General features: G+C 44.6%; 2 protein-coding genes across 10 annotated transcripts in view; one reads left to right on the top strand and one right to left on the bottom strand.

The window, feature by feature from the left end:
• Positions 1-1,183: 1,183 nt before the first annotated feature.
• Positions 1,184-24,880, bottom strand: part of LOC105488096 (zinc finger protein 419) — a 34,190-nt gene continuing 10,493 nt past the window's right edge. The window contains exons 3-7 of one of the 7 annotated variants that reach the window (XM_024794849.2): positions 7,851-9,878; positions 5,674-5,712; positions 4,269-4,398; positions 3,655-3,753; positions 1,184-3,010 (exon numbers count right to left, since the gene is read on the bottom strand). In XM_024794849.2, coding sequence (XP_024650617.2) covers positions 1,776-3,010; positions 3,655-3,753; positions 4,269-4,398; positions 5,674-5,712; positions 7,851-7,883 — 1,536 coding nt within the window. In that variant the 5' untranslated portion in view covers positions 7,884-9,878 and the 3' untranslated portion in view covers positions 1,184-1,775. Of the gene's footprint in view, positions 3,011-3,628; positions 3,754-4,268; positions 4,399-5,673; positions 5,713-7,850; positions 9,879-24,880 lie in introns of all 7 variants that reach the window. The other 6 variants (XM_011751857.3, XM_071088090.1, XM_024794853.2 and 3 more) reach the window with 6 other exon arrangements.
• On the top strand, positions 9,790-18,131 carry LOC105488095 (zinc finger protein 772). 3 transcript variants are annotated; one of them, XM_011751855.3, is made up of 5 exons: positions 9,872-10,082; positions 10,687-10,725; positions 11,882-12,008; positions 12,520-12,642; positions 13,288-18,131. In XM_011751855.3, the coding sequence occupies exons 1-5, from the start codon at positions 10,050-10,052 to the stop codon at positions 14,433-14,435; spliced, it is 1,470 nt and encodes a 489-aa protein (XP_011750157.1). In that variant the 5' UTR covers positions 9,872-10,049; the 3' UTR covers positions 14,436-18,131. The 3 variants fall into 3 exon arrangements, with proteins under 3 accessions (XP_011750149.1, XP_011750153.1, XP_011750157.1); XM_011751847.3 differs by lacking the exon at positions 12,520-12,642 and having other exon boundaries at positions 9,790-10,082; positions 13,288-18,125; XM_011751851.3 differs by lacking the exons at positions 11,882-12,008; positions 12,520-12,642 and having other exon boundaries at positions 9,791-10,082; positions 13,288-18,126.

Below are 24,880 nucleotides of genomic sequence, written 5' to 3'. Positions count from 1 at the left end.
CCTCTGTTATATTTATGATAATATATTTGTGTTGTTTAAACCATAAGTTTGTGATTTGTCGGGATAGCAATAGAAAGCGAATACATCAACATTATTCTGTAAGCATTTCTTTATTTTCCAATGCAGTATTTCCTCAAATCATGTTGTACCTTTTCTGCCACAACTTGAAAACAGCCTCTTCTCTAAGGAGTTCTGGTTCTTTTTATTAAAAAATTATATAAACCAGTAACTGGGTACTAAATATGCTCAAGCTACTGGAATGCCATGGCTTGCTAGGCTGTCTCAGTAAAGACAGGGAATATGTACACATTTATCTATACTTCAAATTCTTTATATGTAGTTAAACCTACAAATATTTCAGAAGTTGGGTATTTAAAAAGATTCTTAAGACTACAGTAGCATACTCACATAAAGCTTTTATTTATAGGCAAATATGTGGTATAGTAAGAATACAACACCAAATGCACAATGAATAAAATAACAAATGGATAAACTGGGCTTCATAAAATTAAGACAATCTGCTCTAGGGAAGATACTGTTAAGAACTAAAAACAAGGCCAAGCATGGTGGCTCATGCCTGTAATCCCAGCACTTTGGGAGGCTGAGGCAGGATGATCACTTGAGGCCAGGAGTTAGAGACTAGTCTGTGCAACATTGCACGACCTCATCTCTAAATTTTAAAAAAGAAAACAAAAGCCACGGACTGTGAGAAAACATTGGCAATGCTTATATCAAATAAGGGATTTGTCTCCAGAAATATTAAAAACTTGTAACCAACCAAATGTTTTAAAAAACAGGTAAAAAATACCAACAGACATTTTACTAACGAAGATATATGACTGACAAGTAAGCACATTAAAAAAAATGCTCAAAACTGAGTCATTGGAAAAATAACTACAATGAAATACTAGTGCACACTTAGTAAAATGGCTAAAATGAATGGCCTATGACTTCTATATATATAAATTGTCAGTAATGTGAAGAAATGGAAAATCTAATATATTCCAGGAGGGAATATGAAATGCTAACCATTTAGAACACAATTTGGCAAGCTTTTAAAATTTCAAACATTTGGATCCACTTACAGAATAACTGAGTGAGGAACTTTGCAGTCCTGTTATACAGCCAAAAGGGTGAAAATTATAAAAATGCAATTCAGTCTCTGGAAATAGTCACAAGGGTGTACGGCAAATAAATATTTATTAAAGATCTAACATTCATAAGAACAGCAAAAGTCAGTCACATCTGAACCAAGACCACTCCTTTCCTCCCCCAACTCCAAACTCAGCGAGATTAAAACTCCATTCAACTGCTGCAGCCAAGAATACAGGGCTCCCTCTCTCCGGAGCTCCAAGGCAGAGGGCTATCTTCTCAGGAAGGACAATCTGTCAGGAATTCTCATCCTGCCTCCAGTGTGCATATTTAGATGAATGATGTTCAATTGCCAGCTCCCTCATAAAGGCCATCCTCAGAGTTTCTGTTTTAAGTGAGGTCATATTGATTCAGAGACAGTATATAACCCGCCACCCTAAGGCCTTTCTCCACCCTAAGGCCTTTCTCCTCTCTCTAAACTTTCTGCTGTTGAATAGGGTTAGGCCTTTGGCTGAAACCCTTTTCTATACTCACTACATTGTCCGCTTTGCGAACTGTCCAGTGTTGAATGAGATTGTAGGTGTGACTAAGGGATTTCCATCTGTTATCTTCAGGACTTTTTTCCACTGTGAACTTTCTGGTGTTGAATGAGGTTGAAACGCTGGCTAAAGGATTTCACACAATCATTGCATTTCTCCAGTGTGGATCCTTCGATGTTTAAAAAGACTGGAGTTGTGGCGAAACAATTTCCCACATTCCCTGCACTCATAAGGCCTTGCTCCAGTGTGAACTCTCTGATGTTTAATGAGGCTGGAATTCTCTCTAAACGATCTCCCACATTCATCGCACTTAAAAGGCTTTTCTCCAATGTGAACTTTTCGATGTTGCATGAGGGTTGAGCTTTGGCTAAAAAATTTCCCACATTCCCTGCACTCATAAGGCTTTGCTCCAGTGTGAACCCTCTGATGTCTAACAAGGGTGGAATTCTCTCTAAAAAATCTCCCACATTCATTGCACTTAAAAGGTTTTTCTCCAGTGTGAACTTTTCGATGTTGCATGAGGCTTGAGCTTTGGCTAAAAAATTTTCCACATTCGCTGCACTCATAAGGCCTTTCTCCAGTGTGAACACGCCAATGTTTGATAAGGTTGGACTTGTGGCTATAGAATTTTCCACATTCACTGCACTTATAAGGTCTTTCTCCAGTGTGAACTCTCTGATGTTTCATGAGGCTGGAGTTGAAACTAAACAATTTTCCACATTCACTGCACTCATAAGGCCTTACTCCAGTATGGATTTTGTGATGCTGAACAAGTGTGGAATTATGCCTGAAAGCTTTTCCACATTCACTGCATGTAAAAGGCTTTTCTCCAGTGTGAACTCTCTGGTGTTCAATGAGATGAGCATTACGGCTAAAGGATTTTCCACAGTCACTACACCCATAAGGCCTTTCTCCAGTGTGAACTATTTGGTGTATAAAAAGGTTGGACATATCTCTAAATAACTTCCCACATTCACTGCATTCATAAGGCTTTTTCCCAGTGTGTAGTCTCTGGTGCTGAACAAGTAAATATTTCTGACCAAAGACTTTCCCACATTCACTGCATTTGAAATGCCTTTTTCCAGCATGAAAGGCCTCCCTACTTTTGGAGCTCCTATGTGACTTCTCTCCCGTGTGAGTCACCCGGTGCTTGAGAATAACTGAGCTGGTCGGGAGGTCCTTCCCAACCTCCCAGCTTTGCAAGGACTTCTCTGATACTTGAACCTTGCATCTCCTCAAAACTGGGACCCTGCCCTCTTGTCTTTTTAAGGATTTCTCTCCACAGTGCTGCTTCTGGTGTTGCTGAACGTTTGAACTGCACAGTCCTACAGAAGCACTCTGCTCAGGAGCCTCCTCGGCCTCGGCTCCATGCCAACAACCTGAAAGAAGAGAAATGTTGATGAAGTAAACGTAGTCTTTGGTGTGAAGAGGCAGCAATCTCACAAATGTGTCTGACATACCCAGTAATTATTACCTGGGGCTGCTGGCAGAAATGAGGGGGGCTAGTTCTCGGCAGGGAAGTGCCTGCTATGCAGTGCTGAACCTGGTCAGCTCAAGGATTTGGGGAGGCCTCATGAGCACCAAGGATGCAAGGATTGGGTATAGCACAGGGAGGAGAGGCAGAGTCCCCAACACAATCCTCTGCAGATGGCTTTCCATAGGACTTTGGCTGCTGGAGGCACAGGAACATGGCACAGAAGGTTATGTCCAGGTCCAGAGAAAATCAGCTGCAACCAAATAGCTGGTGCTCAAGGACTATGCAAGGATAAGCGCCCACCTCGCCACACATTCAGTGAAAGCCACTGCTGAAAGGTGCTGCTGAGGCTTGGGTGAAACATAGAGGACAGAGAGGTGGGGAATGGCCCTGGGTCAAATATCAGAATAGAAATAAATGGGTGACTGAGGAAGAAAAGATAGAAATCAGCAATGACCCCTTGCCTTAGTATCAAAATATCTGTGCCTACTGGTATGATATGAACCCATCCCCAAGTTCATACCTCCCTGAGCTCCACCCATCAAGTACCTCTCGGTATGGCTGAAGTCACAACTTCCGAGGCAGGCATGAAGGGCTCCTTCCATGACTCCAGCTGGGTTATATCATGGGTGTTGGAAGATGCAAGTCCTAAGGAAAACAACAGGTGAGTGGCAGCACTGAGCCAGAATGACCTATCCCATCATGGACCACAGGAAAGAAAACAACATAGTACAGAAAGAACCTTGGAGGAGGGTCTTACAGGAACAACCCAGTCAAACAGCAATCACATTGGTGACTCAATTGCTGGCACAGACAGACACCCAGGTATGTTGGCTAGAGGAGGCAGGCAGAATGTAGCAGAATAGAATTACCACAGATCTGCACAGTGTCACCAGGCCACAGAGAGGCCACCAGGGTTAAGACCCATCAAGCTGACTGAAAGACTCGTGACCCCCAAACCCTTTCCTACACAGCTCTGGGGCAGCTCGGGGAGAGAAGATGGTAGTATACGCAGCCCAGGCTGACTACAGTAGCTACTTCAAGATCCTGGAGAAGGAATGAGTGCCCACAATTCAGCTTTGGGAAGAACAGACCTGTCACTAGGAAAAGGAGGAAGAGCCAAGTCCAGCCCAGGATGCTGGGGTGGGCTGTGAGAAACTTACCCAGAGAGGCCAGAAGTGAAAAGTTCTCCAGCATCACATTGCGGCAGAGGAGCCTCTGAGCCTCATCAAGCAATCTCCATTCCTCCTGGGAGAAGTAGACAGCTACGTCCTCAAAGGTCACATAGCCCTGCTAAGATGGAGAGAGTTGAGTTTATCTGTGGCCTCCTTACTGGGGAATTTAGGCATCCCCCTAAACATCCATCCCTGCTCACCCTCTTCCTCAATCCCCATCTCAAAGGAGAGACCCTGCCCCAGAACCACTGATGCCCCCTCTCTCCTCATGTTCCCACTGAGCAAGCACAGGCAGGTAAGCAGATATAGTCCATTTCAGCTCTGGGTTTGGTATGCAGAGTCCTACTCTTCTCTAGCCACACAACTCACCTTGGATCCCCCAGATTGTGTTTCCCAAATACAATTAAATTTGTGTCAGTGTTCTCCCTGAAGCCCCCAATACAAGGTCCTAGGGACATCTGTTTACACTCACTAGAATGTGCATATACTCTGTACCACATTCAGTGCCTCCGACACCACCTTATGTGCCTCCCCTAGTGTCACCATATTTTAGTCTACACATGGCATCCAGAGGGCACTTACCAAATGCAATCAGAACTCCATGCCATCCCAGTCCTCCAAGGGCACTGACTGCCAGGGGCAGCCCTCAGTCCCACTTTGAAGGCCTCCCTACCTGGCTCTTTTTCTTGCTTTATCTTTAGCTACTTGGAATTGCACGCATATCTGGACACCTCAGCTCGGCTCCTTATTCAACCACTTCAGGTCTGCCTTATACCTGCTGATGCTTCCGCCAGACATAATGGAGATCTAAGGTTGCCTAAGCATTCCCAGTTCAACCTTACCTACAGGTATTTTCTAATGTTGATCACTAAACCTTCTAAACCTCCTGTCATTGGTTGCCAGAAATGAGAACCTCTCCATATAATATATAACCTGGGCTGGGCATGGTGGCTCACGCTTATAATCCCTGCACTTTGGGAGGCTGAGGCAGGCGGATCACCTGAGGTCGAGAGTTTGAGACCAGCCTAACCAATGTGGAGAAACCTGTCTCTACCAAAAATACAAAATTAGCCTGTGTGGCGATGCATGCCTGTAATCCCAGCTACTCAGGAGGCTCAGACAGAAGAATGGCTTGAACCCGGAAGCCAGAGGTTGCAGTGAGCCGAGATTGTGCCTTTGCACTCCAGCCTGGGCAACAAGAGCAAAACTCTGTCTCAAAAGAAAAAAATAATAATAATATGGTCTGGACTCAGGGCCCTAACTTTGTGTGTCTATCTTCCAGGGAACTCAATTGGAAGGATAGGGAGAATAGCAAGCCTCAGGACACCATAATTCTGAAGACCATGTAGGTAGGAGTTGAGCAGGGTGAGGACCTGAGACATCCTCCACTTACCTCCTCATGGTATGTAAATAACTCTGCAGTCACAAGAACCTATGGAAAATCAAGGCAATGAGAACCAGATAGTGATGTTGCCAAAGGATCATCCAAGCCCCCTCATCTAGCCTGGAGTCAGGTGTGCCTGAGTATCTACAATCTGGGCTTTGGTTCTTAGTGATGCCTCTTACCTGTTGTGTGCCCTTGCAAAAATGCTCAACCTCCCTGTGCCTTGGTGTTGCCATCTGCAACATGGCAATAATAATGGTATTCACTCAATAGGACTATTGTTTGTATCAAACTCATTCTCATGTGTCTAGGACTAAGTATCAACTCCTACTGTACACATAATTAATGCTTCTGTAAACATTTTCAGTGCAAATAAACTGGTAGGTTTTGAAAATATGGGTTTCTGGCTAGGCGCAGTGGCTCAAGCCTGTAATCCCAACACTTTGGGAGGTCGAGGTGGGTGTATCACCTAAGATCAGGAGTTTGAGACCAGCCTGGCTAACATGGCGAAACCTCGTCTCTACTAAAAACATAAAAATTAGCTGGGTGTGGTGGTGCATGCCTGTAATCCCAGTACTCAGGAGGCAGAGGCAGGGGAATCTCTTGAACCTGGCAGGCAGAGGTTGCAGTGAGCAGAGACTGCACCATTGCAGTTTAGCCTGGGCAACAAAAGCGAAACTCTGTCTCAAAAAAAAAAGAAAAGAAAAGAAAATATGGGTTTCTTAAACTTACTTTTAAATTAAGAATGTGATACTTAGGGTGTTATAATCAAATACTTTCCAGTATATTAAGTTTACAATCAATTATGAAGTGCTTATATCAGTTTAACTTAATAAATCCGTGTGGTTTTATTTGCCCGTGTGTATATGAACTATGATCAATAAGTGCTTAAATAAGTACGTACCTCATAAATTCACAAATTAATAAACTGGGACCTGGGTCTGAGAAACCTGAGCGGACACCATTCCTTTTGGCAACCTGGCTGCCTGCTATATACTCCCCTGAAGGCAATCCTGCTGAGAGCCCTTCTACTGGAGCAGTTGATCATCCCTCCTGTGCTGATGGCTAGGGAAACTTAGGCACCAAAGGGGCTGCTCCACCAGCCTGGCTGACCTTTCCTTTTCTCCACATGGACTGGACATGAGGAACTGCTGAGCCTAGAGTGGCAAATCTATATACTACCCAACACTGCAGTCTCCATCCAGTCCTGGGTCTTCATACTCTATAACCCTCCATTCCTGCAGACATCAGACAGAACCACTTCAGACCGCAAAACTCCATGCTATAGAGGCAGCCCCGTCCTACAGGGCCATCTCTCCCTTCTCTCACCTTAGGGCCCATCTGAAAGGAAACCTTAAGATTCTCCCTCCTAAATAGGAGTCCCACGCCTTACCCTAGTCCAGGCCTCTACCCACCACCTCTTGGATATCTCCAGCCCAGATCCCTCCCCAAACCTCCAGATGTGAGTGAGCAAGCTGCCCATGTGGACACGACACCTCCATTCTGGGTCATCTCAGGATCACCATGGCCAAAACCTACTCCCTGCACAGCCTTCCCAATCTCCATCCTTCCTGATATTCAGGAACAAACAAACAAAAATGCAAATAGAAATCCAGAATGGCTCTTCATTCCCTACTTTCGTTCATAGTCACATGTGATGCAGCAGGAATTCCTGTCTGTTCAGTTTTTGAAATCCATCCAAGATCTGATCACTTCCCCTCCTCTATGGCCCAGTCCTAGTAGATTCTCCACCAGTCTACTGAATTTACCTACTCACAGGTCCGTCCTCACCCGCCTCACCCCCACCCCACTGTGTTTTGCCTTGAGGGGACTTTGGCAAACTTTGAGATACAGATCGTGTCACTCTTCTGTCTCTAGCCCTCCGCGGCCACTGTGGTGCCCTCAGGATGAAGGGGCAGCTGCTCGGGCTGTCGCGCCACACGCGACTGGTCCCTTCCCAAGCTGCCTACTACAGACACCCGGAGGCCTCAGGTTCGGGACTCGCTGAGCGCGCCTTACATCTTTGCGAGCCGGACCCCTTGCCCTCCATTCCCACCCCATCACACTGCGTGTCAGAAACGGGACCCCGCCCACGAACGCCCCACAGTTCTGCACCCGGGGACCTGAGCAAGCGGCCCTCACAGGGCTTTAGGATTCCAGGGAGGCCGGGAGGACGCGGCGCTCACCTGAGTCGGGTCCCTCAGCGCGGCCGCCGCCATCCGAGCCTGTGGGTAGAGCGGGTAGGGCGACCCTGGGCGCCGCCACCGAGCCTCAGACCCGCCTCTGAGCGGCGAGAACAGAGCACGTCGCCACGGCCCCTTCCGGCGCTGGTCGCCTCAACCCACCACCAGCTTTCCGCGGGCTCAGTTCACCTTAGAGTCGCGAACCTGAACGCCAAAGAGAGACGCCGGAAATCCCGCCCATTGCGCGTCGCACGCTCGAGCAGGCCTCTTTTTATTGGCCAAGGATCTCCACCTCCCGGCGTGGCGCCTTTTGGACAATGTAGTTCCCATGGCTCCAAACTTGGAGGAAGTGGGCATAAATTCGGAGATGGAGATTGGAGATGACAGATAATGATGGAGATGGAGATGATGATGGAGATGGAGATGATGATGGAGATGGAGGTAACGGAATAGGAGATGGAGGAGAAATTAGGGTTGAGAACTTCTCTCGGACTCATCCTGAAGCTGCTGTTATTGGAGATGGGCCTGGATTTCAGTTTCCTGCAACTGATACTCCAATCTTTCCTTCTTTTGAAGGACTTTCAGAGGATCTTCAGAGCCACAATAAAGAGGTTTCTCTGGGCAGAGCCACGTATACATGCCCAAATTTCCCTTGACAAAGGGACACCCAATATTAAAACTAATGGTGGCGAAGCAATGCCTGATGTATGACAATAAAAGGCTCTGAATTCTGGAGGTAGGTGATGACAGAGTAGGGGAGCCCAAGGATTTACTTTCATCCTTCACCCCATGCGAATTTGTGCTCTTTCCTTCCTCAAAGACCCAACATTGGTGTACAGGCACAACAATAGGTAGCAAACCCATAAACCAACTCCCCCTCAATTTCTCTCCTTCATCCTTTTCTGCTCCATGTTCTCACTGCTCTTCCATTTCCAAATATAAAGCCAATTCCTCACAGGTAGGTAGAATGCTAGACTGTTGTTTACAACACACAACTATTGATAAAAAAAATTATGTCAACCCTTAATTATGTGTTGTCCCACTACATCCATTCCCATTGAATCTAGTTAAAAATTATTTTCTGTGTAAATGTATTTCCATTACATTTATTGTTTTTGGTTTCAAATAGTTTTATATCACACTTTCATAAAAGACATTGTGTTGTGTATAGAAATCTAGTTTGGTGGTTACTTCTTCTTTACAGAAAGTGTTCTTGTTGCCCTTTTCATTGCCATATGACATTTGATGAATTGTCTTTTCAGATACTTGTAAAACACTTAAAATATTGAATACATCTCTGTATATGGAGTATGACATACTATCTTGAACAAGAGTATTACTTGTTGGGTCTGACACAATCACTGCTGTATAAGTAGGAGAAATATTCCCTGAGGTAACCAGAGACAGAAGCATTATTCACTTACTTCAAGGCCACCTAACATCCCCACTCCATGTTCCACATGGTGGTGGTGTCTGAGTCTTTTCTTTCTTGTGCCTGACAGAAAATGCTGAGGCTCGCCAAACTAACTCTGGAGCTTCAGGCTACAAGCATTTGCAAACAATATTTGTTAACTTCCAGCTATAGAAGTCTGGGTGACGTTAGTGTATGGTGTGTCCATTTTATTTTTTGATGAGCATTCTCTGCGTAAGGAAGCCTGAAATCATGTCTCTAAACATTTCTTTGATGTCACAGACTACGTTCACCAGAAATACAGAAATGGCTCCTTCAGGAGGATGCTAAGCTCCGTCTGGGCCTTGGAGAACAAGGGACACCATTTCCAGGCTCCCCTGGCGGTCTTTTCTGGGCTTTTGACCTGGAAGTGACGCGAGACGCCACTTACTAGTATTGGTGCCGTGGGAACTACATTACCCAGAAAACGTGGCGGCTCTGGGCCAATGAAAGCCCAGGAAATAGGCGTTTCCGTTGGTGATGAAAACGTCAGGGCGGGACTTCCTCTACATCCTCTGGTGGACATTTTGTTTGCTCTTCCATTAATCCACTGGTTTAGTCTCCGGAACGCAATGTCAGACCTGAGGTGACAGAAAAGGGAAAACGTGAGAGAGTGTCTTCTTCCCTGAAGAGAAGTGGGCCTGAGGCTCGACAGTGGCGCTGCCCGAGTGACCTAACCGCTGGACTGGGCCCTGGACGGCTGATCCCAGGTTCCTGCACTTGTCGCCACCCTTCCGTAGTCCACAGGCCTGATGGCGGCAGCTGAGCCGATGGGCCCGGCACAGGTGGGTGCTGCGTCTGCGAGTCTGCGCGCTGACCCCCATCTCTGACTCCGAAAGCTTCGAATAAACCGCTCCTCGGGTTACTGCAGCTCAGGCCCCTGAATCTAGAACAGTGGGAGCGCTCGTGCTTGGGACCCATTTTGACAGCAAGAGTTGAAGGACGTTCCAGGCAGAGAGACCAGTGTATGCAAAGAGTCGGAGATGGTTCACAGCTGGAGCATTGGGGAAAACTGGGCCTTTGGTGTCTGAAAGGATCAGAGTGCTTTATAAGTGATCGCACCTGGAATATCATCCTGAGCATCTGGGTCCCTATTCTGAGGGTGATGGGAGCCATGGAAGGTTCTGAACAGAGGAGAGCCAGAATTCGAGGGTTTAAAAAGTATTCTATAGACTGCTCATGGAGGGCAGACTCTTGTTGGCCATGGGGGCAGATAATGAGCACTGTTCCGAGGTAACACAGTTAAGAGGCATCCTTGAAGATGGAGGCACAGAGGGCAGACATTCAACTCCCAGGCACATTGTAACAGGGTAGGAATATGGGATGGGGTTGAGCCGTTGGGGTTCCCTCAAGATTGCTTGGCTCTCACAGTCTCCCTCTTCCCCACAGGTTCCCATGAACTCAGAAGTAATTATGGACCCTATACAGGTGAGGGGAGAATGTCCATGCTCTCACCGATCTCACCCCCACCCAACACGCTGTCCAGCATTGTGGTGTTATATAGAACACTCTCCTGCTACTCTCCAGTTTCTTGGGTCTGAGGACTCTGGAGAAGCCCCAAGCCCAGGGTCCTGACTCCGGGCCAGGGGTTTTATGGAGGGGTTTCCATTTCTGCCAACCATTGGAATAAGGTTGGAAGGTTGTTCCAGGCACAGGAACCAGCCTGTGCAAATACTTAGAGGTGAGACTGAGATGGGAGTTTTCAAGAAATTGCAGGTCTCTGTCATGTCTGGTGGGAACCAAGAGCAAAGGGGCGGGAATCATCCTGAAATGGCTTACAGATGATTAATTATGTAGATTGGGAGTTAAAAGAGAATATTCGGGCCGGGCGCGGTGGCTCAAGCCTGTAATCCCAGCACTTTGGGAGGCCGAGACGGGCGGATCATGAGGTCAGGAGATCGAGACCATCCTGGCTAATACGGTGAAACCCCGTCTCTACTAAAAAATACAAAAAACTAGCCGGGCGAAGTGGCGGGTGCCTGTAGTCCCAGCTACTCGGGAGGCTGAGGCAGGAGAATGGCGTGAACCTGAGAGGAGGAGCTTGCAGTGAGCTGAGATCCGGCCACTGCACTCCAGCCTGGGTGACAGAGCAAGACTCCGTCTCAAAAAAAAAAAAAAAAAGAGAATATTCGTTTCACAGTGGTAGTGCATTTAGTGAGCCAGGAAAATGATGGTGGAGAGCCAGAGTTGTGAGATAACTGTGATCCAAAGAGTGATGTACATATGGAAAGAAGTGTAGACTGATGACCTCTGGGCTTAAAGGAGAAAGGCAAGCCCATCTTTGGTTGTCTGGTAAGCATGATGTTAGTGATCCCAGAGGAATTTGCTTACCGAAGGGTGAGGCCCTGTATGATAGGCACAGAGCTTAGAGGGTAACAACTTCACCTGCCTGTGGTTGCTATGGGTAGACAGAGTGATCATTGGGACCATGAGGAGAGAGAAGACACCAATGACACCTGGTCCTGATATTTCTTGAGCTGAGAAGTTAGGTAGGAGGGTATACAGGAGGGAGATGTGTGGGGGCATGGATGTGGGTTCTTGGGAGAGATGCTGCTCATGGACTTGGCTCTCCCAATTGTGGCAGGGGCAGGTGAACTTTGAGGACGTGTTCGTGTACTTCTCCCAGGAGGAGTGGGTGCTCCTTGATGAGGCTCAGAGGCTCCTGTACCGTGATGTGATGCTGGAGAACTTTGCACTTATGGCCTCTCTGGGTAAGGCCGTCACATCCACCCCAGTGACTTGGACTGGGCCCTGCCCTTCCCCTTTTTTTCAGGGCGTCCTTGTCCTTCCTACATCAGAGCCATGGACACTGCCTCATTTCTTAGTTCCTGGAGTAGGTTCTGTGAGTGCTGGGCTTGGGCTGTGTGCACTCCTACCTCCTCCTTCTGAGCATTCCCAGCACTTGCTGTCTCAGAGCCTTGCAGGGATGGATTCAGGAGTTAAGCATTGTATTTTCAGCCCAGTGGGTCATATCCATCTTGTCCTTTCCCTGTCTGAATGCCTCTGTCTGTATCCATGACACCTCTGTGCCTGGGACTCTGTTCTTCCTTTAGCTGAGATTTCCTGTGGCCTGCCTATGCCAGTAATTGTAGGGACCATTATGGTCGCTACTTGCTAGGACCACTGCGCTATTCCTGCAAGACCCTACTCTGAGATTATTTTAATAATGTTTAGTTTTCTATTTAGGTTACCCATACCAGTGCTGTTCTATCTTTCCCTTAGGACATACATCTTTCATGTCCCACATAGTTGCCTCACTGGTGATGGGTAGTGAGCCCTGGGTACCTGACTGGGTGGACATGACCCTACCTGTTGCCACAGAGACTCTAGGTGGGAGTGGCCCTGGTGAGGGGGAACTGGGGAAAAGTGTGATATCAGGGCTGGGTTCATATTGTTCCATAGCCTCTTTGTGTCTACAGTTGTATTAGTGCTAAGGCCATTGGGCCGTACTTCATTTTTATCTACTTTCTCATTTATACACTTGCCTTTCATACTCTGGCCTTTGGCCTCTGGATGTTCCATACCTCTCCCTCCATGTCTCACCTGTTCCTCTCCATGGCTTGTTCTACAGTGCTTTCCAACATTGGCCTGTACTTAGTGTTTCATGAGATGTGTAGCCCAAATAGTCCTTAAACATCAACTACTGAGTAGCAATTTGATTTTATTTGGTGTGGACCACATAACCTTCTGCACCACTCTCACCTGTCCCCAGCAGCCAAGAAAATCTGATTGTGAATGACTTTGAGACTTGCCTCTTTTTCGTGCTATACCCCACATCTTTGTCCTCTCCCAGTTGAGGCCTTCTCCATTCTATGACATTTAGATGCCAACTACTGTATAGTACACATTTGCTGAACTTGAGTTTGGACCCTTGTCCTAACAACAGTCCTATGACCTTGGTCTTAGTTGCATCAGACACATATTTGTAGTGAGGCTTCCTCTCTTCCACCTGTGTCAATTTGTACTTCACCAGCATTTCTCTGCTTTCAGGTTGTTGGCATGGAATGGAGGATGAAGAGATACCTTTTGAGCAGAGCTTTTCTATAGGAATGTCACAGATCAGGATTTCCAAGGGAGGTCCTTCTACTCAGAAGGCTTACCCCTGTGGGACATGTGGCCTGGTCTTAAAAGACATTTTGCACTTGGCTGAGCACCAGGAAACACACCCAGGGCAGAAACCGTACATGTGTGTGCTGTGTGGGAAACAGTTCTGGTTCAGTGCAAACCTTCACCAGCACCAGAAGCAGCACAGTGGAGAGAAACCCTTTAGAAGGGATAAGAGCAGGGCCTTTCTTGTGAACAACTGCACTGTCCAATCATCAGAGATGTCTTTTGTGACAGGGGAGGCTTGTAAGGACTTCCTAGCCAGCTCAAGCATTTTCCAGCACCATGCCCCTCACAATGAGTGGAAGCCACACAGCAACACCAAGTGCGAGGAGGCCTCTCGCTGTGGAAAAAGGCATTACAAATGCAGCGAATGTGGGAAAACCTTCAGCCGCAAAGACTCACTCGTTCAACACCAGAGAGTCCACACTGGAGAAAGGCCTTATGAGTGTGGTGAATGTGGGAAAACCTTTAGCCGCAAACCGATACTTGCTCAGCACCAGAGAATCCACACTGGAGAAATGCCTTATGAGTGTGGCATATGTGGGAAAGTTTTTAATCATAGCTCTAACCTTATTGTACATCAAAGAGTACACACTGGAGCAAGGCCTTACAAGTGCAGTGAATGTGGGAAAGCCTATAGCCACAAATCTACACTTGTTCAGCATGAGAGTATCCATACTGGAGAAAGGCCGTATGAGTGCAGTGAATGTGGAAAATACTTTGGTCACAAATACAGACTCATTAAACATTGGAGTGTTCATACTGGAGCAAGGCCTTATGAGTGCATTGCATGTGGGAAGTTCTTTAGCCAAAGCTCTGACCTTATTGCACATCAAAGAGTTCATAATGGTGAAAAGCCTTATGTGTGCAGTGAGTGTGGAAAAGCCTTTAGCCACAAACATGTACTTGTTCAGCATCATAGAATTCACACTGGAGAAAGGCCATATAAGTGCAGTGAATGTGGGAAGGCCTTCAGGCAGAGGGCTTCCCTCATCCGCCACTGGAAAATTCACAGTGGAGAAAGGCCTTAGGATGGGAGATAGATAATTCCATTTCCTTGTTCAACATAATAACTGACACCAGAGAGAAGCTCCAAGAGTAGCCTTTATGTGTAGCCAGCAGCCAGAAGTAGAACTTGATACACTCACTCACTCACCCTGGGGAGGTTCTTCTGAGTGCCAGCTATATGGGAAGCCTTCTGGAGGTATGCTGAATTTTCTAGACCCTTGCTGGAATGTTGTCAAGGCAGTGCCTCTGATAGAAGCCATCTGTCTTTGTGCTGGAAAAGTCCTGCTTTGTGCAAAAGTAACCCCAATGTGCTTCAAAAGACCTCTGTACTTCTCCCTTTCCTGGAGGGAATCATCAGTAGCCTGAGGCCATGAAGGATTCTCACTTTTTTCTGCCCCAACTGGCTTAAGCATGAGTGTGACCCAGTTTTAGCCAGAAAGATGGGAGCTTTGTTCTGACCACTGGCAGAGGTTTCCCTTCATGGATATAGTTGATCTCACATGGCACTTGCAATGGATTTTTCCAGCCTCCAAGACACCTAAACTGAAATTGGCTGCCTCCTATTCCGGTTTTGCAACAAATGCCTTAATTTCTAGACTATCTTAAATCTTGGGGATTCTGTTCGCTTTGTGGGTTGGGTTGAGAACAGAATTGGGCTAAGCCAGTATGAAGGGATGAACAGCTTTTGTGAGAGCTCCAACTGTCTGTATCTCTGAGGTGACAGTAGAATGGCAAAGACTAGCTCTTATTCTAGTGTCAAGCTAAGTTACTTGACTGCTTAAGCTCTCCTAGGAAAGAATGCCAGTCTTTGCAGCCCTAATCTTTTGGTCTATATGTTAAGATTTTTTGTGTAATTGAGGTCACCCTAAGCAGTGGGCATTTGTTGTAATAATTTCTAGTGCGTCTGGGAGCAACATGAATTAGGTCCCTTGTTCCCAGAGGATACTTCATATTCCCAAGGCTTCTTGAGGAGAATTTGAACTCATGGGACATGCCAAGATCTCTGAAGTCTTTTTCAGTAAGCAGTTGATGCTGGCTGTCCTCCAGAAGGCCCAGGTAGGAATCATAGTTGGTGCAGAGACCCAGATTAATAAGGGATTGAGAAAACTGCAGCAAACTATAGGGAATATGACCCTTCTAAAGGTGCATCCACATGTGTTTCCATTACTTTGGCTCCATTATGAGGGTTTACAGAAGTACTCCCATACCTGTGTCTCTTATGGCTAAGGTTACTGTCCAGAAGTCAGTGTAAACATTTTTGCAATAAACTGCACGTATTTATAGTGTACCATTTGATAAGTTTTGATACATGTTGGTACTTCTCAAACCAAAAGTTTCCTAATTCCTTTTATATTTTCTTCCTTTCCTTCACCCATCCCCAGGCAACCATTGATCTTTTGTCACTGTAGATTGGTTTGTATTTCCTACAGAGATGAAGTAATTTAATATGTATTCTAATGTTTTTGGCTTCTTAAACTCTGAAATTATGGTTCATGGTGGTGTTCTGTGTTTCATAGTTCATTCCTTTTCATTTGTACTTTGCTAAGAGTATTCGATTGTAGAGAAGTAGTTCCAAAGCAAGTGATGCAGGAGAGAACTCACACAAGAACAAAGCCACAGTATCTGTCATTACCTTAAACTGAAAGTGATGAGCCATTATTTCTGCTATATTTCATAAGTAACCCTAGCTAATCCTGGTTAAAAGTGGAAGAGAACTACACAAAGGTGAAAATAGGGATTTGTGGGGCATTTTCTTGGACTCTGGTGACCATAATCCTATGTGGTTTTTTTTTTCTTTTTCTGTTTTAGTTGTTTAATGTGAATTACATTGACTAATTTTTTTAAATGTTAAGCCAACCTTGCATTTCTGGAATAATTCTCATTTGGTCATGATGTATTAGTCATTTAGTATATTGTTGAATGTGATTTGCTATTTTGTGTGTTTTTTTTTGTAACAAGTTTTGCACCAATGTTCATGAGTGATATTTGTCTCTAATTTTCTTTCCTGCTTACTTGCTTGCTTTTTTTTGTTTCTAATTTTATATCTTGCCCAGGTTTGGCTTTGGTATCAGTATAATGCCAGCTTTTTATAGAGTAAGTTGGGAAGTATTCCTGCTCTTCAATTCTCTGGAAGAGTTTGTGAATAATTGGTATTATTTCTTCCTTAAATGTTTGGTAGAATTCACCAAGGAAGCTGTCTGGGTCTTGAGTTTGTTTTGTAGGAAAGTTTCTAACTACAAGTTTGACTTCCGTGGTAGACAGAGGGCTGTACAAATTATATATACATCCATCTATCTATGTGTGTGTGTTGTCTGTCTGTCTCTCTGGGCCTGAAGTGTGTTTTGTAGGACAGCATCTAACTACAAGTTTGATTTCCATGGTAGATGGAGGGCTATACTAGTTATATATACATCTGTCTGTCTGTCCATCTGTCTCTCCATCCATCCATCTCTAGAGTGAGCTTTGATGGTTTGTGTCTTTCACGGAGTTTGTCTGTTTCATTTAAGTACTCAAATTTTTCAAAATATTATTTTCATACTTGTAGAATTTGTAGTGGTGCTACCTCTTCTATTCCTGATACTGGTAATGTCTGTATTTCTCTTTTAACCTTGATTGGTTTGGGTAGAGATTTATCAATTTTACAGTTTTATTGATCTTTAAAGTACTTGGTATTATTGAATTTTCTGTTTTCTGATTTTTTTTTTTTCCTTTTTGACTTTTACTAATGCCTTCTGCTTTTATTGGATTTCATTTCTTTTGCTACTTTTTGACATGGAAGCTGAGGTCCTTCGTTTCAAACCTTTGGGTTTTTTTCCCCTAATATGGGGGGAAAATGTTAATGTTAAAAATCTATCTAAGAACTGCTTTAATTACCTCCCATCAAGCTTGATGTGGTTTCATTTTTTTTTTTTGGTGGGGGGACAATGTCTCACTCTGTCACCCAGGTTGGAGTGCAGTGGCGCAATCTTGGCTGACTGCAAGCTGCTCCTCCCAGGTTCACGCCATTCTCCTGCCTCAGCCTCCCAAGTAGCTGGGACTACAGGCGCCTACCACCATGCCCGGCTAATTTTTTGTATTTTTAGTAGAGACGGGGTTTCACTGTGTTAGCCAGGGTGGTCTCGATCTCCTGACCTCGTGATCCATCTGCCTTGGCCTCCCAAAGTGCTGGGATTACAGACGTGAGCCATTGTGCCCGGCCAATGTGGTTTCATTTTAGTTGAGTCCAGTTAAAAAAATTCTTCTTGACACACGCTCTTTTTAAATGTATGTTAATTTCTAAATATTTGGGGATTTTGCTTATCTTTCTGGTAATTTCTGCAATAATTCCATTGTGGTCAGAGTACATTAAGACTTGAATTGTTTACATTTATTGAGATTTGCTTTGTGGCCCAGAATATGGGCTATCTTGGTATGAGTTACATGTTCACTTGAAATGTATACTGTATTCTCGTTTGATGAAGGGGTTCTACAAGTGTTGATCAGGTAAAAATGGTTGATAGTGTTATTTAAGTTTTTTATATCTTTATTGACATTCTGTGGTTTTGTTTTGGTTCTAGCAATTATTTTAAGAGGATTGTTGACATTTCTGAATATTAAATTGGATTTACTTCTCTGCAGTTCTGTCAGATTTTGCTTCACATATTTTGATATCTTTTTATTAGGTGAATAAATATTTCCTATGTTATGTCCACTTGATGTGTTGACCACTTTATCATTGTGATCCTCTTAATCTCTGGTAATATTCTTTCCTCTAAAATCTCCCTTGTCTGATACTGTTAACATGGTTTAATTTTGATTGGACACTGAATTTTAGGTACTGATTTTTTTTTTTTTAATTTCTACAGATATTCTTGATTTTTTTTTTTTCTGTTACATGGTTAAGTTACTTGGAAACAATATGATCTTTTGGGGGGGTCTTGATTCTAAGCATTTCTCCATGAGACTATTGCAGCATACATTTTAAGACAAATTCCTCTCCCATTACTGAGACACAACCTTCCTATATTCTCTACCTAATGCTTCATGAATTATGAGGTTTTTTACTCAAGCTGGTTGGAATGAGAACTATCATGTTTTCTGTATAAGCCTTGGGAATTGCTTCCCGTATAATCCTTTCATGTGGGTCTTTTTTTTTTTTTTCTGAGACGGAGTCTCGCTTTGTCACCCAGCCTGGAGTGCAGTGGCGCGATCTTGGCTCACTGCAAGCTCCGCCTCCCGGGTTTACGCCATTCTCCTGCCTCAGCCTCCCGAGTAGCTGGGACTACAGGCGCCCGCCACCTCGCCCGGCGGTTCTTCGTATTTTTTAGTAGAGACGGGGTTTCACCGTGTTAGCCAGGATGGTTTCGATCTCCTGACCTCGTGATCCACCCGTCTCAGCCTCCCAAAGTGCTGGGATTACAGGCTTGAGCCACCGCGCCCGGCCTCGTGGTTCTTTACCCATCGTCTGGTCTTTTACTATATGCAAACACAGATTATACTCAGCTGAATACTTGAGGATGGCCCTCTATATCTCTGAAGTTTTTTCTCTCGTGTACTCTGCTCTATAGACTCCAGCTACCTTGGCAAACCCAGACTCTTAGCTATGTCTCCTTAACACAGGATGACTTTTGGGCTCTGTCTGAACTCTCCATCTTTGTATTAGGGCCTCGGAATTAATTTTCACAGTAACCTTATTTAGTTTTTTCTTTTTTGAGAAAATCTATGAACCCATGTTTTTTCTTTCTGATACAGTGTAAGGTCTGTAAATTTTAATAATTTATTCAAGGTGTCTCCTTTATTTAATCAGAAAGAAAAAACATAAATCACATATTACAGATATGAGCAATGAAACATAATATTAGATAACCTTGAAACATATAATGGATAATGTGTGATTGTTTTAAACAATCCTTTCTCAGTAAGTTGAAACTCGGAAAACAAAAATCCATTGAGGCCGGGCGCGGTGGCTCACGCCTGTAATCCCAGCACTTTGGGAGGCCGAGACGGGCGGATCACGAGGTCAGGAGATCGAGACCATCCTGGCTAACACGGTGAAACCCCGTCTCTACTAAAAAATACAAAAAACTAGCCGGGCGAGGTGGCGGGCGCCTATAGTCCCAGCTACTCGGGAGGCTGAGGCAGGAGAATGGCGTGAACCCGGGAGGCGGAGCTTGCAGTGAGCTGAGATCCGGCCACTGCACTCCAGCCTGGGCGACAGAGCGAGACTCCGTCTCAAAAAAAAAAATCAAAAACAAAACAAAACAAAACAAAAATCCATTGAAAGATACCAACTGACCAGGCTCACTCAAGAGATCTGAAAAATCCTCTACTAAAGATATTTAATACATATATCTATATCTGTATATCTATATATCTCTTAGAGAGAAAGAATAAGTCATATTCTAGTGAGAGTTGTTAGGATTTTTTTTTTTTCTTTTTATTGAGACGGAGTCTCGCTCTGTTGCCAGGCTGGAGGGCAGTGGCGTTAGCTCACTGCAAACTCCGCCTCCTGGGTTCAAGCAATTCTCCTGCCTCATGATCCTGAGTAGCCAGGATTACAGGTGCACACCACCATGCCCAGCTAATTTTTGTATTTTTAGTAGAGACAAGGTTTCACCGTGTTGGCCAGGATGGTCTTGATCTCTTGACCTCATCATCTGCCTGCCTCGGCCTCCCAAAGTGCTGGGATTACAGGCGTGAGCCACCGCACCCAGCCTCGAGATTTGCTAGGATTTTAAAGTTAGTTTAACAATAGAAAATCTATTAATCTATTATATTAAATACAAGCTGTGGTGTAATAATAAATATATCTGGATCTTTGTCCCAGGCTTAGTGCTACAAAAATCTTGTAATTCTTTGAGTGAGAGGAGTGTATTTTTTATACTAACGAAGTGATTCATTTTAGACTCCTAGAAAGGTTCAGAATGGGGGCTCTTCATCAGAAAGACCAACCATGTAATAAGAGGGTTGAAACTTTGAGCCAGATTGACCTTTGGGGAGAGGAAAGGAACTAGAGATTGAAGTCAGCCATGTGGTTGTGATTTAATCACAGCTACAAAATGAGATACCCCCTCCTCATTCCTCCCTACCAACTTAGAACTCTTGACGCAGAGGCTTGGTGGAGTTTCCTGGTTGGTGAACATGATGTACCAGGAGGGTAATGTGCCTTGACTTTGTGGGGAGAAGGTGTGGAAACTTCACATCTAACCAATAACTAGAACATTTTTAAAAAATTCTCAAATGACCATCCATAGGTGAATGACTAATTGTATTAATTTTCTAGGGCTGCCATAACAAAATACCACAGACTGGGTGGCTCAAACAACAGAAATTAATTCTCTAACAATTCTAAAGTCCAAGATTAAGATGCTGGCAGTGTTGGATTTCTCTGAGGCCACTCTCCTTGGCTTGCACATGGCTGCCCTCTTTGTCTCTTCACAAGGCCATCACTCTATGCATGTGTACCCCTGGTGTCTGTGTGTCTTAATTTCTTATAAGGGCACTGGTCAGATTAGGGTCCAACCTAATGGACTGATTTCAACTTAATTACCTCTTTAAAGTCCTACCTCCAAATACATCACATTTCGAGCTACTACGGGATTAGGATTTCAGCGTATAAATTTTGGGTATACACAATAATGTCCATGGCAGCAATCGATTGTAGCATCTCTATGAAGTGGAACACTATCCAGCAATATAAAAGGATGTCTATACATAATATGGACGAATCTCAAAAGCCTTAAGCTCAGTGAAAGAAGCCAGATGCAGATGATTGCATATAGTATCATTCAATTTATGTAAAAATCTAGAAAAAGAAAAATCAGAGTGGAGCAAGAAGGCCAAAGAGAAACCTTCATCAATTTTCTCCTAACAGGAACACCAGCTGAACAACTACTCATGCAAGAAAGCACATTCATAAGAACCAGAAAACTAGATGAGTTATCAGAGGTACCTGATTTTAACATAATGTCAAGAAGAAAGGCATTGAAGTGGGTAGGAAAGGCCTTGCATTGCCCAAACCACCCCTTCCCCATCCCTTGGCAGACCAACATGCAAAGAAAAATCTGTGTGCTTATAGAAGAGAGCGTGAAGTGTGTGTGGGACTTTGCATTGGAACCGGTGCTGCCCAGGCATGGAAGAACACAACACGGCACAATTCTACTTGTGCCCATGGAGAGAGCATTTAGACCAGCCTGGGGCCAGAAGCAAATCCTCAACCCCCGTGAAAGGAACCTGAGTCTCAGCTGGCACCACCAACAGCTGACTGAAGTGGCCTGGGGCCCAGAGTAAGTTTGAGTGGCAATTAGGTCACAAGGACTGCAGTCCTTGGGCAAGCCCTGGTGCAGCAGTGGTCTCTAAGGCTGTGGACTTTAGGTGCATGTGACCCAGTATGACACCAGCTGTAGCAGCCAAGGGAGTGTGCCATACCCCTCCCCCAACTCCAGTCCTGTGCTGGTCGTAGAGTCTATGGGTTTAGATTAGCATTACTGTGATGCCAGCTGTGATGAACACAGGAGTCCCTGTCACCTCTCCCCCAATTACAGGCAGCCTGGTATATATAGAGAGAGTTCTTATACTTGGGGGAATGAGAGAGAAGAGAGTGGGTTCTGGGAACCCAGAACATTTTCTTCTCTTTCCCGCATGTATCTAGTCTGGGTATCTAGGAGTCTGCAAGATTTATTGCATACTTGGGATTATGGTACCCTCTAGTGCTGAAATGGCTGCAGTGACTACAGCTTAGGCAACTCAGCACTCAGTACCCTTTGAATTCTTGGAAGGCCCTCTGAAGAAGAATGGGTACAAGCAAAGCCAGACTGTGAAGACTGGAATAAATAAACTCTTCAGTGTTCAGTCATATACAAATATCCACAAGTATTGAGAACATTCAGGAAAATGTGATCTCATCAAATGGACTAAATAAGCTGCCCAGTGACCAACCCTGGAGTGATAGAGATCTATCAGACAGGGAATATCTTTCAGACAGGGAATTCAAAATATCTGTCTTGAAGAAGCTCAAAGAATGTCAAGAAAACATGAAGAATTCAGAATTTTAGCAGAGAAATTTAACAGAGATTGAAATAATTACAAAAAACAAAAACAAAAACAAAAAAACCCCAGAAATCCTAGAGCTGAAAAAGACAATGGATGAACTGAAAAATACTTTGGAATATAACAACAGCATAATTGATTAAGCAGAAGAATTTGTTAGTGGCCGGGCGCGGTGGCTCATGCCTGTAATCCCAGCACTTTGGGAGGCCGAGATGGGCGGATCATGAGGTCAGGAGATCGAGACCATCCTGGCTAACACGGTGACACTCCGACTCTACTAAAAATACAAAAAAACTAGCTGGGCGTAGTGGCGGGCACCTGTAGTCCCAGCTACTTGGGAGGCTGAGGCAGGAGAATGGCGTGAACCTGGGAGGTGGAGCTTGCAGTGAGCCGAGATCGCGCCACCGCACTCCAGCCTGGGTGACTGAGCAAGACTCCATCTCAAAAAAAGAAGGAGAAGAAAAAAAAAAAAGAATTTGTTAGCTTAAATCCAGGCTATTGAAAATACAGAAGAGGCCGGGCGCGGTGGCTCAAGCCTGTAATCCCAGCACTTTGGGAGGCCGAGGCGGGCGGATCACAAGGTCAGGAGATCGAGACCACAGTGAAACCCCGTCTCTACTAAAAATACAAAAAATTAGCCGGGCGCGGTGGCGGGCGCCTGTAGTCCTAGCTACTCAGGAGGCTGAGGCAGGAGAATGGCGTGAACCCAGGAGGCGGAGCTTGCAGTGAGCCGAGATCGCGCCACTGCACTCCAGCCTGGGCAACAGCGTGAGACTCCGTCTCAAAAAAAAAAAAAAAAAAGAAAAGAAAATACAGAAGAGAAAAAAGAAAAAGAACTGTGCTTAAAAGATACAGAAAATAGCCACAAAAGGGCAAGTCTAAGAGTGATTTAAAAGGGTGTAGAGAGAGATGTAGGGATAGACAATTTATTCAAAGAAATAATTATACTTTCCAAATGTATGTATATACACAGACACACACACACATATATACACACACATATGCATATATATGTATATATGAATATCCAGGTATAAGAAAGTCAAAGAATGCCAACCAGATTCAACACAAGACATATAACAATCAAACTCTCAAAGGTCAAAGACGTAAAAGAGGAAAGGTAGCAAGAGAAAAGAAACAAATAACATATAAAGGAACTCCAGTACATCTGGCAGCAGTCTTCTCAGCAGAAATCTTGTAGGCCAGAAGAAAGTGAGAAGACATATTTAAAGTGCTGAAGGAAACCATTTTCAACCAAGAATATTCTAGTCATCAAATATATTCTTCAACCATGAAGGAGAAATAAAAGCTTTCCCAGCAAACAAAAGCTGGGGGAATTCATCAATACCAGGTCTGTCTTACAAGAAATAGTAAAGAGAGTTCATCAATCTGAAAGTAAAGAATGCTAATGTGCAACAAGAAATCATCTGAAGGAATGAAACTTACTGGCAAAAATAGACAAATTGAGAATATTCTAATACTGTAGTTGTGGTGTGTGAACCCCTCATATCTTTAGTATAAGCACTAAAAAAATGAATGAGGGCTGGGCGTGGTGGCTCACACCTGTAATCCCAGCACTTTGGGAGGCCAAGGCAGGTGGATCACGAGGTCAGGAGATCAAGACCATCCTGGCTAACACGGTGAAACCCCGTCTGTACTAAAAATACAAAATATTAGCCAGGTGTGGTAGCGGGCGCCTGTAGTCCCAGCTACTTGGGAGGCTGAGACAGGAGAATGGCGGGAACCCGGGAGGCGGAGCTTGCAGCGAGCCGAGATTGCACCACTGCACTCTAGCCTGGGCGACAGAGCGAGACTCCATCTCAAAAAAAAAAAAAAAAAAAAGCAAAAAACAAAGATGAAAATTATAAGCTATGTTACAACATGGAAACGTTGAAGACATTAAGGGAAATAAGCCTCAAAATAAGTCACAAAAGACTAAAACTTATCTGAGATATTTAAAGTAGTAAAATTCATACAGTAGTAGTAGTCAGGGGCTGGAGTAGGGAATGAGGAGGAGTGGTTTAAAGCAGCGGTCCCCAACCTTTTTGGCACCAGGGACTGGTTTCATGGAAGCCAATTTTTCCACGCATCAGGGACAGAGGAGGGGGCAGATAGTTTCAGGATACAACTGTTCCACCTCAGATCATCAGGCATTAGAGTCTCATAAGGAGCACACAACCTATATCCCTCACATGCACAGTTCACAATAGGACTCACGCTCCCATGAGAATCTAATGCTGCTGCTGATCTGACAGGAGGTGGAGCTCAGGTGGTGATGCTGGCCCGGTTCCTAACAGGCCACAGACTGGTACCAGTTTGCAGCCTGGGGGTTGTGGGCCCCTGGTTTAAAGGGTATAATATTTTAGTTTCGTAAAGTTGAAAAAACTACTGGATATTAATTGACAACAATGTGACTGACTTAACGCTACTGAACAGTATA

The sequence above is a fragment of the Macaca nemestrina genome, chromosome 20 (assembly GCF_043159975.1).
Source record: "Macaca nemestrina isolate mMacNem1 chromosome 20, mMacNem.hap1, whole genome shotgun sequence".
Taxonomy (NCBI): domain Eukaryota; kingdom Metazoa; phylum Chordata; class Mammalia; order Primates; family Cercopithecidae; genus Macaca; species Macaca nemestrina.
This window is presented reverse-complemented; position numbering and strand designations above follow the sequence as displayed.

Excerpts from the sequence above, each read along its gene's own strand:
- LOC105488095 (XM_011751855.3), top strand. The coding sequence starts at position 10,050 with ATGGCGGCAGCTGAGCCGATGGGCCCGGCACAG. Across the intron at positions 10,726-11,881 it reads TAATTATGGACCCTATACAG|GGGCAGGTGAACTTTGAGGA; the intron begins GTGAGGGGAGAA and ends CAATTGTGGCAG. Across the intron at positions 12,643-13,287 it reads TCTAGGTGGGAGTGGCCCTG|GTTGTTGGCATGGAATGGAG; the intron begins GTGAGGGGGAAC and ends CTCTGCTTTCAG.